This window comes from Oxyura jamaicensis, chromosome 1 (assembly GCF_011077185.1).
Source record: "Oxyura jamaicensis isolate SHBP4307 breed ruddy duck chromosome 1, BPBGC_Ojam_1.0, whole genome shotgun sequence".
NCBI classification, from domain to species: Eukaryota; Metazoa; Chordata; class Aves; order Anseriformes; family Anatidae; genus Oxyura; species Oxyura jamaicensis.
In genome coordinates, this window is record NC_048893.1 from 186361583 (window position 1) to 186380508 (window position 18926).

At 40.4% G+C, this 18926-nt stretch overlaps 1 protein-coding gene across 2 annotated transcripts in view; it reads left to right on the plus strand.

The window, feature by feature from the left end:
• CRYL1 (crystallin lambda 1) overlaps window positions 1-18926 on the plus strand; it is a 58483-nt gene that overhangs the window by 18653 nt on the left and 20904 nt on the right. For both annotated transcript variants that reach the window (XM_035326457.1, XM_035326449.1), the window contains exons 4-5: window positions 8328-8489; window positions 13176-13370. In XM_035326457.1, coding sequence (XP_035182348.1) covers window positions 8328-8489; window positions 13176-13370 — 357 coding nt within the window. The remainder of the gene's footprint in view (window positions 1-8327; window positions 8490-13175; window positions 13371-18926) is intronic.

Below are 18926 nucleotides of genomic sequence, written 5' to 3' on the forward strand. Positions count from 1 at the left end.
TGGCTGCAACTTGATATTTTACTGCTCCAGTTCCTTAATAGGGCATGTTTCTGAACTGTAGGAAAGTACAAAATGTTTCCATCTCAGTGCTGGATTTCACCTCACCAAAGTGGTATTTATTTGTACAGTGTCTTGTGATAGACAGTCTCTCATGTCAGTCAAGAGCTAGTGATTTAGGAAGCATCAGATTTCCCTCTAGTATGAACTCATACAGTCAAGACACCTAACAAGTTATAATTTTGTTAGATTTGAGGTGAGTTAACAGCCACAAACTTTCTAATTTTTTATTTTATTCAAAGTTAGATTAGCCTAGAAATGCTGGTGTTCTAACTGGTGCCTTTGTAACTGCTCCATAACAAGTTAGGCTTGCTGGTCTGTTGCCCTTTAGTTGATGGGATTAAGTTCTGTTAAAGCCTTTCTGAATATGAACTTAACACTGTTCTGAAAGCTGGATACTTGTGGATTTTCTGTAAGACACTCTTATAAGTATATTTTGAACTGAAATTTTAAAAAGTCCAAACAATATGAATTGGTGTTAAACTTGTATAGGGGTTGCCCTGGCTCTAAGCCTCTGCTCCTCAACAGAAGAGCCTGTGAGAGGATTTCACCTTTATTAGAAGGTTCACCCTTACCTTTAGCTGCCCTGCCAACTCTTGAGTTGTCCCAAGTCTGTCTGGAAAGAACTTCAGAGGTTACTTAGTCCATGCACTGCCCTGAGGCAGGATCAGTCATACTTGGACAAGTGTCTGTCAGAAATGGTTCGACTTGTTCTTAAAGTCGTCACGTGATGGGATTCCTTCTCCTTCCCCCTGTTAAGCACTTTATTACCTACCCTTATTCTGAGTCTGTAACTGAAGCCGTGGGACGTGAACATATGTGACCATGCCCTTCCATTTTATTTACCATTTTATAGTATCACCAGCAGTGGTAATGTGTTCCCCCTCGTTAATGACTCGCCAGTCTGCTCTTCAGTTAAGGTGTTGCTGTCCTTAACCTGTAAGCCATGGCTAAGAGAGAAGGATACCAGTCCGTGTTCAGGTTGAAAACAAAGACTTGATTGCTCAGGTTGTGTGGCTTGTTTTAGGGTAACTAAGTTGTTTCACATCCAAAGAGTCTTTTGTCCGCAGAGATAATGTGTTACCGATCCAGTATTTGAACATGTGCTTAAACCCCAGTTTGGAGGAAGCTGTACCAGTTGTGTGGAATGCATGTCTGCAGGGGGGAGAGGGGCAGACAACCTGCTGAGCTGTCTTTCCTTGGCTTGTATCCCATGTTGTCTGGGTTCCTGCCTCACCCCCAAGTGTTTTGGGGCCAGTCTCTTGATCTCACCTCCCTGCAGTGCTCAGCCAGGTGCTCCCCCTGTGCTCTGAGCTGCTGGGGCTCCAGCTGTAGTCATGCTCTAACATAGCCATGTCAATTACTAGAGTATGTTGTTGACTTTCTTTTTTCTTCTCTTTTTAATCTTCCTCATTTTAACTGATCAAAATGCTGATAGCACACCGAAGGATGCTACATAGCCTGGGGCCTCCCTCACTAACAGCTGTGTGTGCATCTGCTGTTCCTGTGCCGTGTCCCACACCCGTACAATGGTGTCCAGCAGCTGTCCTTACCTTCACCCTCAGATAAGGGTAATGGCTCTTAAAAGAAGACCAAAAGAACTGTTTCTCCCCACCCACACCCCACCTTTGTAGCTTGAAATGATGCATTCTTATTTGACATCTTGTCTTTGTTAATACACGTAATTACTAGATACTGTTGTTTCTTAGGATTTAAGGGGGAGCAGGGGAAAGCTTAGAGTGATGACCTTAAAAACTAGAGCTGTAAAGCACTTTTACGCCCCTGGTTTTGACATCCTCAAAATAATGTGAGAGGCTAAGAGAAAACTAATAGTTTAGTTTGTTTTGACCTCTGTAATAGGAGAACCCAGAGGTAGCATGCAGTGCAGACTGTTACTTTTTGAAAACAATCTACTCTTGCAACTTTGCAAGACCCACACATGCAGTCCTATCTCTTCCCTTCTGCTTGTTGTGCGAGTAGTGTGTTAATACCCTGTATGTGCTGCTCCTTGCACTTGTTACTGATTTGTGAAGTCAAGACAACTTATGCACAATCCCAGGACTTTTATTTAACCAGGGATTTAAGAGCAAATGTTTTGGGAAGTCAGTGTTAGAACTTTGATAGGGCTGGAAAGACCTGATGTGGATTTAATTTCAGCATGCTAGGAAAAGGGGGAAAAAAATCTCTTCTTTAAAGATTCTGTGATCATCATCTTTACTTTTCTGTCCTGTGCCAGAGGAAGGAATTAGTACTTGAGTATTCACTTCAGAAGGTAAAGGAGTATACCTTAAGCCAGGGTGCGGGGAGGCTGTTCTTTTTCTTTATCCTGTTATACTTCCTTATGTAGATATCTTGAAGAAGCTTTTACAGGTTGTTGCTGGAACTGATTTTAGTCAGTATTTTCATCATTGACCTGAGAATGTTGGTAAACACTCCTGGTACTTGAGTTTGCAGGTGATAGTTAATTCTTTTAGGTGGCCTAATGCAATGCAAGCCTAAGAAATTCCTGACAAGCCTCCTAAATCTGAGCAGAGAGCAAGTAGTAGGTGAGCAGTAACACATGTGAAAGAACGTAGGGGAAAAACTATTTAAATCATGGCTAGTAGCAAGTTGTAGTTGTAGTTTGAAGCAGTTGAAATTTGTTGAGTATCACTTGGGAAGGGATGAGAGGTGAGATGAGAGGGAGGAGAGATGAGAGGGAGGTTATTGTCATTCTGCTGTATGAAACTTTGGTGTGCCCGTGTCTCATGGGTGCTAGACCTGCAGACAGTACTCATCTAAACAAGGATGGGTGAGAACTAGAGGAGGTGCAGAGGAGAGCAACTGACACATTGAGGGGGCTGGAGCCCCTTGAAAGAAAGCACCAGTTTACATTGTGGGTAGTGAGTAGCTGAAGTTGCCTGCCACAGGAGACTGGGGCACCATGACATATCAGCAGGTTCTTACAGGAATTGGGCAAGCTGGGGGACAATATAGTGGGCTAGAGGATTTTTTTTTTTTATGTTCTTAGGGAAAACCTAGATAACTCCCCATTGTGTTCATGTCATTTGGTTTGGGGAGGTTCTGTTTGTCTCTGTGTTTGTGTATTTTAAAATTAATTATTTTTTTAAAAAAAGTTGGGGGAAGGGGGCTATCACCCTATGATATTTTAGACTGTCCATTTTTTAAGCCTCTGATACAGATGAAGAAAGCTCTATTTATAAATACATATATAGTCATACATATTTACTTTTTTGGAGAAAAAAGCTAAAAGAATACGTGAAAAAACATAGTGTGGTGAGATCTGTCTCAGAGTTGCACCATACAGCCAGTGTTTACATATTTTACAGTCAAACTATTTGTCACTTGGCTAAAACAACAAAATGCTTTGAATGAGTGTGACTAGGGTAAATAAGAATAAAAAAATACTTAGAGTTTGTGTAGAAATTTATAAAGAAATAGGGTCTTAATTTCAAACCTGTTCATGTAACAATTACTGGTATATCCACGTACTATTTACCTTAAAACATGTCTCAAAATAAGCACCTAAAATTACTTTGTATTTTTTTTAGAAAAAGGCTGATATAATAGGAAAATCTCGAATACTTCATGTCATAGATTTTCACTTGGAATATGTAATCATTTTGAATTTTGTGAAGTTACCAAACCTGTTTAACAAATGTGAAATACTTGATAGTTGAGCTAAATCAGTGATAACAATAACATCAGAAGCAAAATTGATATTCTTACAGAATAGCTTGTTCTGATGTTAAAAACACTTTTCTTTCTCAGCCTGCTTTGCTAGCGAAACCCTTAAGCTTTGCAGTCAAAATGTCACACTTCTTAATTGCAGTGGTGTGGTTCATGCGTGTGACTTGTCAGCTGAGCAGGCTGTGTGTATTGTTGTCAGACAGAACAAAAAGAAATCCCTCTTTCCTTGACAGTGCACCTTTGATCTTCCAGAAGAGAATTGCAGACCTAAACCCAGCAGAAAAGATGAAACTATCAAGTCTAACAGAAGCCTGATCAGAAATAATAGTATTGAACTACAAATTATAGTAGTGAGTGTTTTAAACACAATTTTAATTATATTTTAATTTGATTTTGATTGATACGGATTCGATGAAATGGCAATAGTGACGAGCACAGCAGTTCATATGCATACACAAGTGCAGTATTGCTTGATAATGTCAGTAATCTCAACTGTGCAAGTAATATTGTACAAGAGCTGCCTGATAACTTGCAAGTTTTAATTTACAGCTTATATTAGCATGTGTACATTTGGTTTTTGAAGTCAGCCATTTTTTGATTTTTTTTCTACAAGAGTTCTTTTATTATTTAATTTTCTAAATTATTTGGAATAACGGCTTTTGACTGTACAGTTACTAAATATAGTTAATAGATCTTTGAAATCTTTTGTTTGACTAAATTTTCAGATCTTACCAATGTCTGTCCTTATAGAGATGAACTTAATACAGTTTAAAATCCATGGGTCCTTGCTTTATGTAGGCTTGCATAAATAAGGCTTTCTTCTTGAAATACATCTTTCTAACATGATTTGGTAGGTTAAACATAAAACAATTATGCCTGAAGTCTTTTCTGTGTTCTTTCTAGTGGATTATAACTACAGAAGATAATGAAGGTATTTGTATAAAGGGATTATGCACCAAGACTTTCAGAAAAGCAGCTTTGAGTATCAGAGGTCTCTCTGCTCTTTGTTTCTTAATCCTGTGAAGATCTTCGAATTCCCTCCAGAAGCTGGTAGTCTGTTGCTGTAGGTATTAATGTGGCTTGTGTCCCAGGACTGTTGTCGGTCTGGGTCCAGCTCGTGGGACAGGTCGGTGCTCCAAAGGTGGCTGCTGTACATCTTTGTATACGAGAGGATCTCTGTCACCTGGCTCTGGAAAGCGTTCTGTAGAAAAATAAAAGCTGAGACTACTTACAGTGCTGTAAATTACATGTGTACAAATACAGGAACAGAGCCAAGGTTCGTGGTATGTTTGGAGATCCCCACTTAACTGCACAAGATGAAGAGCGTGCTTGTAGCAGTTGAAGTGGTTATGGTTTCTAAACAGCTCACCTGCTGCTTGAAGCCCTGTTGAATTCAGTGGGGACTAAGAAGCCCCAGAACTCTTGAAAATAATTTTCCACCTTTTGTTGTGGTTAGGGCAAGGCTGCAGGGTGCTTCTGCTGCAGCAGCTGCAGCATGGCGATGAAGTACAACCGCTGGGGGTTAGGTGGTGTGCTCTGCGTGCCAAATGAGGGTAGGGAAGGAATATCTGCCTAGGGGACTTCATAACATGCTATGAGCTGGAATGCGGGTGGATTTTCAAGGATTAGTTCCTTCAAGCTCAAAATTGATCTGTCTTCACTTGCAGAGACTTACATTGTAGTAAATGTTGATATTAATGTTCTCAGAGAATGTTTTCTTCATTGCTTCTTGAATACACAGCAGCCAGAATCTAGTCAAGAGGTGGGAACTCATCATCGTACAGCTGTGGCTTTCAGTTTATTCATGGATTCCTCACACCTGGTGACCGCTGTCAAGCTCCATGCTTGCTTATAGAGATGTCTCTGCTGCTCACTCTGACAGCATCATAAGGTGCTGTTATAGAAAGTTGGCTTGCTTGTTGCTGAACAATTAGTAATCTCCATGCCAACTTAAATCTTGGGCTTTCATCTTACACTGTGATGCTTGTACTGCTATTTTAGGACTATACCGCTGTGTTGCAGTGCTTTGCTTCAGGCCATGCTTTGCTTCTTCACCTCACAGTGCTAGTAAATCCATTGCCTTGGCAGCAGCTGCAATTGCTGGTGCAAGGAGAAGGTATTTTGCAAGATAGTGTTTTGGGGAGTGTTTGCTAGAGGGCGATGCAGGTGAATTGCTTCCTTGGCATACCCAAGAACGGATAGGAAGAATCTGGGTAGATGCCAGCATTTAATATAGGTAAATGAAGCTGTGCTCTCAGGTGAGTGTGGATGTGTGTGGGAGTGCAGATGGTATTGGTGGGAAAAGCCTGTACAAAAACACAAACCCACTTGATTTCATCAGATTTCCTAGCTTTGTATGTACTGGAATTCAAATGGTCACATCATACGTGAGTACAGATTCTTAGGGGCGACTAGACCCTGATTACCATGTCTGGGTATCGCTGTTAGGGAGGAAGTCTGGCGTGTCCTTACCCTGTGTAGTTCCTTCAGAGTTCATGGGCTGGCCAAGTAGCAGCTATGTTGTCCCTGAACATACAGATATCAGGCATAAACTGTCTTGACTAGAAGTTTTTAATACAGCTATTCCAGGAGGTGGGTTTTAAAAATAAGCAGCTGTCGTGCTCTGCTCAGGCTGCTGAAGAGGACATCTAATAAATTTCTAGTCAGATTAGCAGCAGCCTTGTCCAGGCGCTCAAGCCTTGGAATAAAGGCGTACTGTTTCTTGCAAATGGGAAGTGCGATCTCTACAAAAAGGGCACAGAAATATACAGTGTCACTTAAAATGCACTGAGGTGTTTGCTAACCTTTTTTGCACTGATTCTTTGAGAGGGACTGTAGTAGCTTTAAAACTGTATCTTATCTTGCTGTTTGATCTTCTTTTTCTCAGGGTAAACAGAATAGCTTCAGACCTTTCCAGGCTCCGTAACGGACAGCAAGTGAGGCTCCTGTTTAATAGGTTGTTTAGAGTTTAATTTTCCCTCTGTTCTTAAGGGAATCGGTGTGTCTGAGAAAATAATTGCATGCCTGATGAGGACAGAAGCTTTATTGCGGTGGTCCAAGAACCTGAATACAATTGTGGCGATATATGAGAAACTTCAAGCAAATGGCCCATTCAGAAACCTTACGTAACCATGGCAGGTTTGAGTTTCCAGCAGATTTGAATTTGCCTCTTTGATTATCATCTGGTGTGAGAGGAGGCTTAGAGTTTCAAGTTCACAATACATCTATTCAGTGAGACCTGTTTATTAGCCTGAACAGTATCTGCGGAGTTTTCATCTTTGGCTTTACTAAAAGAAACTATTTAAACTTAATTCCAGGCTCCAAGCTTGTTGGTTATGAGCAGAGTATCACTTTGTTTTGATAAGGATGTCTATTACTTTGAGCTCTCTCTGGAGTTCTTAAATGACCCCGTTTATCTCTTCTGTATCGTGGAACTTTTAGTACTGTCCCATGCAACGTGCTTATTTTCTTGGAAGACTTCAAATTAGTCTTAACCCGTTTATATCCAGCCTGATGGAAACTCTGGCCCTGGGCATTCCTGCTGAGTACAGCATAACAGGAAGGACAGAATGAAATGCTGATAGGTGGGAGAAGCTTGGGGCTGGAAAAAAGTAGGTATTTTCTGTGTTTTGATGGGGAAGCAGAAGTTTTGCTAGTCTAAGATTCATCTTAGACTTTGTGAAACACTTCTGGGGAACAACAACAACAACAAACCACAATAAAAACAAACAAACAAGCTGGCTGGCTTTATTCCCCTGTTTTTTCCTGGCCAGACTGAAGTCTTTCCTGTTGATTGTGGGATCCACTGTAGTTGTTCTCCCATGTCCTCCATGTTGCTCTCAGACTGGTGGATTTCTGCATGCATTTCTGCACGCTCTCCTTCAGGCAGCTCAGGGGGATAACTTTAAAATTACTGGAGAGATTCTGGCTGTTGGCTCATACAGGTGATACTTCACATAACTCTGTAGAGCTGAATGTGCTCTGTAGCTTGGAGAAGTTCTGATAGCATGCGTTCTACTTCAGAAACCTTTCTCACAGTTGAAGTAGGTGGCTGTATTTAAACTTTTAAAGCAGGAGGATCACAGATATTTCAGTGTAGGTTTCAGAACTGCAAGTTGTGTTTTTCTGCCATAGTTGTAGAAATCATAGGTTTATCTTCTTTTGAGCTACATATGTTTATTTCTGTCTTGTCTGAAAAAGAACAAAAGAACACTGACTTACTTCATTTGAGGTTCTCTTTAAAAAAAAAAAAAAACAAAGCAAAACAACAAAAAAGAACAAGTCTTACTCTTCCTACTATGTTACCTCTTTGTATGAATAGAAGTCTATACTTTATACAAAGCAGAATCATCTGCTTTGTGTTCAGTCTCCAGTGGTATGTAGTTATCCATCTTCTGCAACAGAGAACCTCTAGGGCTTTCACTTCCTTTGTGTGTGGAAAGGTATCTTTGTAGTATGGCTCACTGGTGCATCGAAGGCTGAATTAAAACTGGTGGTTTGTATGGATCAGTGAAGTCTGAAATGCATAGATAAATGCTATTAACATAGACTTCTAATACTGTTCTTTGTTTTTATTCCAGGAATGTACTCCAGAAAACCTGGAACTCAAAAAGAAGATTTTTGGTGAGCTGGATCTTATTGTTGGTGACAATGTTATCTTGAGCAGCTCGACCTCTTGTCTCTTACCCAGCAAACTGTTCACTGGCCTTAAACATGTTAAGCAGTGTATTGTGTCACATCCTGTAAGTATGATGGCATGTATTGTTTTTATGAAAATATTACATGTATTTAATTAAACTGTGTCCCAATTTCTTCCCTGCAGACTGAGAGAGTTTAAAGTATATTTGTAGTGCTTTTATGCCATTGTTAGCATGCAGGGCCTGACTTTTTGGAAATGCTTTAGTTTGGTCATTCTGTGAGTGACAGTACATTCTGTGAGTGACAGTATATACTAAATTGAGAATGAATGCATGTTTTGTACTGTTGGTTCTAGATACCTTCTGTGTAAACTCTTGTGCTTACATTGCTGTGTTACTGCAACGAATAGTTCTCAAAATACAGGGAGTCATTGTTCTATAGACAAACCTATACAATTCCTTATGTTCTTCTCATGGCATCGTTATTATTTTTTCCTGGTGTCCTTTTTCAGCTGCTGTTCAGTATCAGTAAGGTTCTAAACAGCAATCTGTATGCACTTATCAGGTAATGTAGCTGAAAGCTGGAAAGTCTTCAAAAGACGTTTTGATGTAGAGCTTAGGGATATGGTTTAGTGGGGACTGTTAGTGTTAGGTTAGAGGTTGGACTCAATGATCTTGAGGTCTCTTCCAACCTAGAAATTCTGTGATTCTGTGAAAGCTTTAGCTTTAGCTCTTGTTGCATCAGATTTTTTGATGCAGAGGTGGTATACCTGAAGAGGAGCAACAGGTAGATGAAATGGAACAAATTGTGCTTAGACCTGAATTTGCATGCTTTGTGTCTGACTGGGACAAGGCAGTGATGCAGAAATAGCATGACTAGAGGTGGCAGCAGAACCTCAGTGCTGAAGGACACCTTTGGGCCTCTGTAGGCATTTGTGGGGCTGCTGGGCAGCTGCTTTTCACCTCTGTCCTCAGTGTGGAAGAATGTTTTGTCTTAATGGGATTCTTACTGCTTCTGTCTTCTGGACTCTGAGTCTGTTAACTGGTCTGTCAAACACAAGACTAATCTTAGGATAAGAGGGATGTGGTCACAAAGATTTGCAGTAACTGGAGAATGGTACACTTCTGCTGTCTGTGGCTCATAGAATTACTGAATAGTTTGATTTGGAAGTGACCTTTAGGATTATTGAATTCCAACCCCCCTGTTATGGGCATGGATGTTACCCACTAGATCAGGTTTCTCAAAGCTCCATCCAGCCTGGCCTTGAACACCTCCAGGGATGGGGCATCTACAGTTTCTCTGGGCAACCTGTTCCAGGGACTCACCACCCACTGAGTGAAGAATTCCTTTCTTATCTGATCTAAATCTACCCTCTTACTCCTTAACAAAGAGTCCCTCCCCATCTTTCCTGTAGGCCCCTTTTAGGTATTGTAAGGCCACTTTGAGGTCTCCCCGGAGCCTTCTCTTCTCCAGGCTGAACAACCCCAACTCCCTTAGCCTGTCTCTGTAGTAGAAGGTGCTCCAGCCCTTTGATCATCTTTGTGGCCCTCCTCTAGACTTGTTCTAATACTTCAACATCCTTCTTGTGCTGGGGGGCCCAGACCTAAATGCAACACTCCAGGTGGGCTCTCATGACAGCAGAGTAGAGGGGGAGAATCAGCTCCCTTGACCTGCTAGCTAAAATGTTACTACATTTTGTCTCTTTAGGGAATTGCTCACAATGTACAGTAAATGCCAATTCCCTGGGCATGCTCGAGTGGCAGTGTGAACACAAACACAGCACTACTTTGCTGTGATATCTCTACAGCTGCCTGTAGCCTAATGCTGCAGTGTCAAAGCATTTGGTCAGCCCCTTTGACACCCTCCACCACTACTATTGTGCGTTGGGGTGACTGAGGAGCAAAAGGAACAAAAGGATTGATTCATCTCCTTAAAACTGATTTTTTTTTTATCCCCTCTTAATTAAAAGGAAAAAGAAATCAAGCTTCAAAGTATGTATCTGTGCCTAGGCTTAGCCTTTCTCCAGTCTGAAACTCAGGAATTCCTTATCTCAGATTTCCAGGGTTGTAACTTCCCTTAGTGCAAAAGATCATGTCTCTTCTTCTAAGCTTCTGTATTAAGGAACTATGATTTTATTTATTAGCATTTCCTAGGCTTCTTCCTGTGCTCTTCTGCCTATCAGCCTTTCATTTTCATTCCATTACTCTGTTATCACAAGCTGGTTTGTACTGGTTGATCCATTTACTTTGAGCTGCAGCCTTCACAGGAGCTACTTTTGAAACCATCTTTGATCAGATCTGGCGAAGTAACTAGTTTCTGCATAAACATTTTTCTAGGTTGCTGTTGTAAGGGTATGTGTATTTTCCAAAGCAAATACTTCAGAGTGCCATAAAATGTCTAATTGCTCTGAGATGACTTTGCAGTCTGAGACCACTTTCTTAGTAGTCTCAGCTTCACTCAAAGGGGAGTGTACTATTCCAGAGGCATTTCTCTATTTGTTATATCAGGAAAAACATTTGCTCTGTAGTAGTAGCTGTTTTTTGGTTGTTTTCTTTTAATCGTGACCTTACTAGCAACTTAAACAAAAGCAGGACATGGGGAATGGTGGCTGAAGGAAGCAAGCTGTTCAGAAAGACACTGAAAATAAGTGTGGAATCTGATATTCCAGAAAAATAAAAAGCTCAAGTTGTAAAGCCTCTGGCACAGGTGAGCATGCTGAGGAGAAATGAAGTGAAATGCCCAAAGGCCAGAAGGAACTCTTCACTTTGCTTAACATAATAAGCTCTGTAATCAGTAAAAAATAAATGAAATCCTGCAGCACAGCTGTATGATAGAATTGCATGCAACACTTACAGGCACAGCTGTTCTGTCAGCAGTTTCAGGTCTTGTGGTGGTAGAGGTCTTCTGCACAGCAGTGCATTTATCAAGTACTATGTGAGCCTGCCAGATCACGCAGCTAGAAACATGGAGCTAGAGGAGGCTGCCACCGAGTGAAGCCCCTTGCTGTAAGGGGAAGTATTTCATCAAGCTGCCCTAAAATATATTAAACTCTCTTAGCTTTTTTTACTTGACCACTTCTATATGAAGCTATTTCTTCTATTTCAGTCTAACTAATGGTCCATTAAAATTTGTTTGTGTAGACTGCATAGTTTTATAGCTTTTGTCTAGTCCAATTCTGTCACTGTTTACTTCATTAATCCCTTCTTAGCTATTGTTCTGTTAGGCTGAGTAAGGTAAACTCTCCTTCTCCCTTAAGAACAGCTTTGCATTACCCTTCTCATTTTTAGAAGCCTTTTCTTCCACTCCTTTTTCAATTTCATCTTCATTTTACCATTTTTAGTTTTTACCAATGTTAATTACCTCACTCATAAACAATCGTCCTTCTAAGTCTCCACAGTGTGCTTGGTAACACACCCATACACTCCTTGTGCCAAGTCCATGAAATAAAATATTTCAATAAGGTCTCTGTCAAAACTAATTGTGGAAGAAATTCATAATAGCCTCAGTCTTGCTCAACAATTAGCTCGTCTTCTTTCTGATGAGACCCGGTGATATACTTAAGGGTTAGAAAAGCCATCAGAGAACATCTTGGAGCTTGCAGTGTCAGGTCTTGCTGAATTGCCTGGCACCACCATGTCTGTACAGGTGTCCATCACACCACACAGCTTTGGTGGTGGCACTGCCAAAGAAAATGAAGTAAATGTATTCTATGGGTTAGAGCAGGCATAGCTGTACGGCAGGTTATGTGTTGGCCAGATGCTACAGTAAAGGAGAACATGTAAGTACTGAAACAAAAAACAAACCAGAGGAAGGACTGCTGGCATACTGCCATGACTAAGTCCTGTATTAGCACTTACATGAACTACAGTTAAGAGCAGCTGACTGTAAGGGAGCGTGGTGAAAGAATCAGTATTTAATTACTATCCTTTAAATGTGATTTTTTTTTTTCTGGTGGTCATTTATGATGTGTTAGGTCTGTCTATTACTTGGAAATGAGTACAAGAGCTTCACTTAAGACCTTAGGGATATGGCTTAAGGACTCCTACTTCTGGAAGGAGCACACACTGGCCACTGCTTGTAAGGCTGACCTGAAGAACCTTAGGCACTTGTAGGATGTTAGAATTTTTTGTTTATAACTTCAAAAACACGTTGCACACAAGTCAAGACTTGTATGTAAAATTACACTTGGGAAGAGTCATGGAGAAGTAGTTTTTTGTGGCTTTTTTAAAGTAGGTGCAGTGTTTGAGGGTAACCTGTTCTACAGCTTTTTTTTGGAAGCATTTATTATGTGATATCTGTTAATGTGTTTGCAGTATATTTACAGGCTTGTGCCAGTAGCCATTTATCTGTTGAATTTTGCATCATACAGGTGGTGCATAGCAATAATTTTGTTACAAATTTTCTGATTATCTAAAAGGAAATACCTTATTTAATTTGGGAAGACAAGTGGTGGTCATGTTTTACAACAAAAAACCTGCATGTTGGGAAAACATGAATTATGCAAGTCAGCATAAAGCCTTCTAATACTGAAGTGTTCTCCTTAGGCTATGTGGACTTTGTTGGGATTAAACAGAGATAGATTTAATTATATAAGATTATTTTATTTTTTAATTTGAATTTGAATACTAGTTTTTTTACTGAACTGGTGAATTGTCTCAGGAACTAAAGACCAGACCTACTCTATTCCACAAAATATCTACTCTAGTAGAAAGTTACAATTACACTTTATATTAACTTGATTTGTTAGTCTCATAGCTGACATTCTTTTTTTGTGTGTGTTTCTTCTTGAGGTAAATCCACCTTACTTTGTGCCACTGGTTGAAATTGTTCCTCATCCAGAAACGGATCCTTCTACTATAGAGAGAACGTATGCTGTTATGAAGAAGATTGGACAATCTCCTGTCAAATTAAACAGAGAAATTGAAGGGTTTGTTCTGAATAGGCTTCAATATGCAGTGATAAGTGAAGCCTGGAGACTTGTGGGTGTACGTATATAGTTTTCCAATTTTTTCACACTGTCAATTTTGTAGAGACAAGCAAGACTATATATTTAAATTTCCTATAAAATTGTTTTTTATTAAACTGTCCCTTATGTACATGAAAATTAAAATTAGCATGTAAGTTAAAAACAGTAAGAAGTGATGTCAGTAATAAATAGCAAAGTTTATGAAAAACAAAGTGATATGATCTTAACAATTATCCTTTACCCTGCCTTCATTTCAGAATACTGTCATTTTTCAGGACAATCAAAAGAACAGTGTTGAAAGTGCAGAAATAAAGACACTGATTTTTATTTTTTCTAGGTTGTCTCACTATTTCCTGTTATTTTTCTGAATGTTGCTGGCTTACTTTTCAGTTACTATGAAATCTTTTAAATGGTTTTCTGTTTGGCCTTTCAGGAACTGAACTCTTAGATTCATTTGATACTTGTAGGTAAAGACAGATTTCTCCTCCCATCTTGACTTCTAGCTGAGAATCATCTGTTTGTTTTGCTTCAGCTTTTCCCACAGTTGCATGTTCTGTGCTACAAAATTCATTCTTTCACCAGGAAGAGCTGAATTGTGAGGCTGTTGGAATTCTGTTAAGAGATTTAACTAGTATGAGTGGGGCTGACTTTTTTGTCATGGACTACCTTGATTTCTTTTATTTTTTCTTAAGCTGTTTAAAAAAAATAACAAACGTGCACAGATATAGGTAAAGATCTTGAAACTAAGGTAATATTAACATACTGTAAATAAAGCAACTCTTTCCAAAGCAGTATCTAAACATATTTGCTCAACTGATTTTACTTCCAGTTAGCTTCCACTAGCAACACAATGCAACAATGTAAAGGAGATGATGACTAGTAATACATAGTGATGTTGGGAAGGAACTGAGCTTCTACTGGAAATGTTTCTTTGAATTAAAAAAGGTATCTGTTATTAAAAAAGTTAAAGCAAAGTCTTAAGTATATGATTAAAAAAAAATCCCTTCAGAAAGCTGTACTCATGTTGAAAGACGTGGGATAGAAAGGGTAGTAACCTTTAAATTTTTCACATCATAATAAGGTTCATCAAGAGGGAGGAAAAAAAACACAAACACAAATTAAAAACTACTATGTGAACAAGGAAGACAAACCCATAGGGGAAAATGGCCAATGTTATTGCTAGGCCACTCTCCATCATCTTTGAAAGGTCATAGAGAACAGGAGAGGTGCCTGATGACTGGAAGAAAGCCAATGCCACACCAGCCTTCAAAAAAGGCAAGAATGAGGACCCGAACAACTACAGGCCAGGCAGCTTCACCTCCGTCCCTGGAGAGGTGATGGAATAGTTCATCCTGGAGGTCATCTCCAAGCAGGTGGAGGATAAGAAGGTGATCAGGAATAGTCAGCATGTATTCACCAGGGGAAAATCATGCTTAACCAATGTGATATCCTTCTATGACAAGATGACTAGCAGGGTAGATGAGGGGAGAGTGGTGGATGTGGTCTACCTTGACCTCAGCAAGGCTTTTGATGCTGTCTCCCATAACATCCTCATAGACAAGCTCAGGAAGTGCAGTCTAGATGAGTGGATGGTGGATTGGCAGTTGGCTGGATGGCAGAGCTCAGAGGGTTGTGCTTAGTGGTATAGTTGAGTTGGAGGCCTGTAGCTAGTGGTATCCCCCAGGGGTCAGTGCTGGGTCCAGTCTTGTTCAACTTATCAGCGAGCTGGATGATGGAACAGTGTGCACCCCCAGCAAGTTTGCTGATGACACGAATCTGGGAGGAGTTGCTGATAGCCCAGAGGGCTGTGCTGCCATTCAGAGGGATGTCAACAGGCTGAAGAGATGGGCTGAGAGGAACCTCATGAAGTTCAAGGGCAAGTGCAGGGTCCTGCACCTAGGGAAGAATAACCCCATGCACCAGTACAGGCTGGGCTAGCCTGCTGGAGAGCAGCAGCTCTGTGGAGAAGGACCTGGGAGTCCTGGTGGACAGCAGGCTGACCATGAGCACTTGTGGGCCAAGAAGGCCAACAGTATTCTGGGGTGCATTTGTAAGAGTGTTGCAGGCAGGTCAAATGAAGTGATCCTCCCCCTCTACTCAGCCCTGGTGAGGCCACACCTGGAGTAGTGTGACCAGTTCTGGGCTCCCCAGTACAAGAGGGACATGGAACTATTGGAGTGAGTCCAGAGGAGGGCTACAAAGATGATTAGAGGACTGGAATACCTGTCGTACAAGGACAGGTTGAAAGAACTGGGCCTGTTTAGCCTGGAAAAGACGACTGAGGGGAGAACTCATCAATGTGTATAAATATACGAGGGGGAGGGTGTCGAGAGGATGGAGCCAGGCTCTTTTCAGTTGTGCCCAGCGACAGGACGAGAGGCAACAGGCACAAACTGAAGCACGGGAGGTTCTGGCTGAATATGAGGGGGCACTTCTGTACTGTGAGGTGACAGAGCACTGGGACAGGTTGCCCAGAGAGGCTGTGGAGTCTCTCCTCTAGAGATACTCAAAACCCACATGGATGCCATCCTGTGCAACGTGCTCTAGGCAATCCTACTTGACGGGGGGGGGGTTGACTAAATGGTCTTCAGAGGTCCCTTCCATTCTGTGGTTTTGTTTACTGAACTGTGATGTTCACCATTGAGGAGGTTCCCCAACTCTAACCTTTCCTTAAAGGAAAGGGGTCTAAGAGTTGTTTCAGTCATGTGAAGAACAAGATTTTTAGAAGTGGAAAGACTAAATGAATAGTAGCAGATAATGAAAGGGAAATTGAACTTACAAAGACTCCCAGAACTCAAATATTAAGTTGATGAAATACTGGTATAAGCATCTTTTTACATACCTGCTAGCATAGTACTGCAGAAATGGAAGTTAGCACTTATACCTGAGTTTGTTTGTTTGTTTAAAAAAAAACACCAAGTGTAGTTGGCAAATTGTGGACCAGTAAGTTTGGTAATGCGTAGGCATATATATCAGGGAAAGTAATGCCTCAAAAATGTAGGATTATTTCATGACTCTAAGAGGCTTAAGCTGAATTGTGAAACTTGCTGTCACAGAAACCTTGCATGCCAAAACTATGAATTGGCTCAGGGAACATTTAGACACATTTCTGTTAAATGAAAACAACGTAGAAACAATCTCCAGCTCTCAAAATCTGAGAGATTGGACTGCTGCAAGATAAGATGCTGCTTGTGATTGAAGTATGAAAGTATCACTCCATATGTGCTCTTTGATTATGGAAAGATAAGAACACTCTGTAGACTATTATGAGTGGGAGAAAAAAGCTACTGACGAGGTGAACTTCCAGTATGAACCTGTACCTTTAGTATAGACCTGTGGGTGGTATTATGTTAATAGTAACACAACAGTGCTTTAAGCACTGACGAAGTTGCTTTAATTGTGCTTCATCTAAGTTTCCAAGTTGTTCTGGTTTTGTTTAATTTTATTGCTTTTCAGGCAAATACACATTTAAACTGCAACAACTTTGATTGTATTTCCATTTCAAAAGTCTAGACGAATACCACATATCAAAGGTGTATAGTTTCAGCTGTATGACTTGGGGCTAAACAGCCCCTTTGTTGGGGGAGAATCACTGTAGATAGGTGAAAAATACAGGCCTTGAGCAGTTTTTCTTCCTACTGTTGTGCTGCCAACTTAGTAGTTTTCATTGCAAGTCATATTCTTTTGGTGTTTTCCACTTTCAAAGTGGAGAAAATGTATTTCTTGGTTCTGACTTCTAAAATCACTTTTTAGTCCTTATTTTTGAGGGTTAAAATATTTTGAAAAACATCAGCATCCCCAGCTCACAATTTCTGAGAAGCTCCTAAAAAACAAGTTTTATTAAGTGTTCTTATTCTGTTGCTGCGCAAGTCCACATTGATTCTTTCTAGTAACAAAACCTTTTGCTACCCTAAGAAGTAATGTAGGTAGAAGCTAGACTACAAACATTAGCAATAGAGACATTGTAATAAAATCTGCTTGTCCAAAATGACCCTATTATTAATCCTTTTGTGGTTAGATAGGTAAATTGCATGTGTTAGATTTGGCAGTCTAAGACGTTTTGGATGCAGAACAGGCATTCTTATGAAATTACTTATGAATGCTTTGGTATTTTAATGCTAATAATTGTATACTGCTTTTGACTGTTGTAAAAGAACAATGAAATGGAACCATAAAACATGATTTCAAGCATACTCGTTTTATTACTGCTTGTAAAATGCAAAGTGTCTTTGTTTGCCTGCAGTTACTTGTCATAAATAGATCAGTGCTCATACTTCTGTTACGAGTTTCCTTTGAATTTGTTTTTAACATGGTGAGTACTTGGGAGAAAATCTATATTGTTGACAGAGGACTGCTGTATTTGCACTGCTCAATATCAGTTCTCTGACATAGGCAGAAATATTTATGTCCTTGTTAAAAATGCCATGTGTGAACCAGGAGAGAAACGCAGCAGTGATCTTAAGTGTTTTGAAGTGTTTTAAAATTAAGTGTTTTGAAGTATTTTTTTAATTAGCTGATCATCCAAGAAACTAGTTGAAACTTCACTGGTAGAAGTATGTATCTACCCTGTAAAAGGGCATTGGTGATAGACATGCAGGTAGAGCTGTGCTAATACCATTTATCTGAAAAACATTATCAAGAGTAGACTGAACAGTTTGCAGGGTATGTTTTAGTTCCCAGATGCAATGCAGTAACTGACAGCTTGCCAGTCCCCCTTTTCTTTAGCAGTGTTGTGATGAGATGTGTGAGGCATGGGGCAGGAATCACACTACAGGAGAAGGGCTCTGATACAAAGCTCTAATTGTGTCACCTGATGAGGAGCATTTGAACATGGGGCTGTGCAGAAAGCAAGCACTGCAGTCCCAAAGCCTTCGTTGCTTGCTCTGAATTCCTGTGGTAAATATAATTGCTTGCTGGATCATGCATTGGACTTCCAATTTCTGCCGTCTGGGGTTGAAGAGTAGGATGTGCAACAGCCAGAAATCTGATGGGGGGGCAAGGCCAGCAGGTTGAGATCAGGCTCAGATTCCACATGGTGACCTAACTGCACGTGGCCATGGGTGCTTAAGCAGAGCACAGCAAATTTCAGGGCAAGGTGATGAAAGTAGCAATGACAAACCCAGACACTTGGATACGGTTTGCATTTGCCAGAGATGTTGGGGTCCTCAAGAGCACCCATGAGCTGGTATATTGAACCTGGGCACAAACTGAGTGAATGCACGACTGGGACAAATTTTGGAGAGTGGGAGGTTAATGTGATGAAAAATTAGAAGAACTGGAGGTTGAGAACCCAATTTTTATGGAAGTAGAAAAGTGAAGACTGGTTTGGAGATGTACAGAGAGTACAGCTGGGTGCTGAGAACTCTGAGGTAGATAATGTGAAATGTTGTGTTAAGGATACAGGAGTTCAACTTTACGAGAAGCTAGCGCAAAGACCGTAGATTCTCTTATGGGCTGAAAAGAAGGAATTCAAGCAAATGCTCTCCTTCAAGACGAGTGGTGCAATGAGATGTTTTATTTCAGATCTGAGTTAGTCTTTTCGTGTGATGCGATGTCTTGTTGAACATTGTTTTGA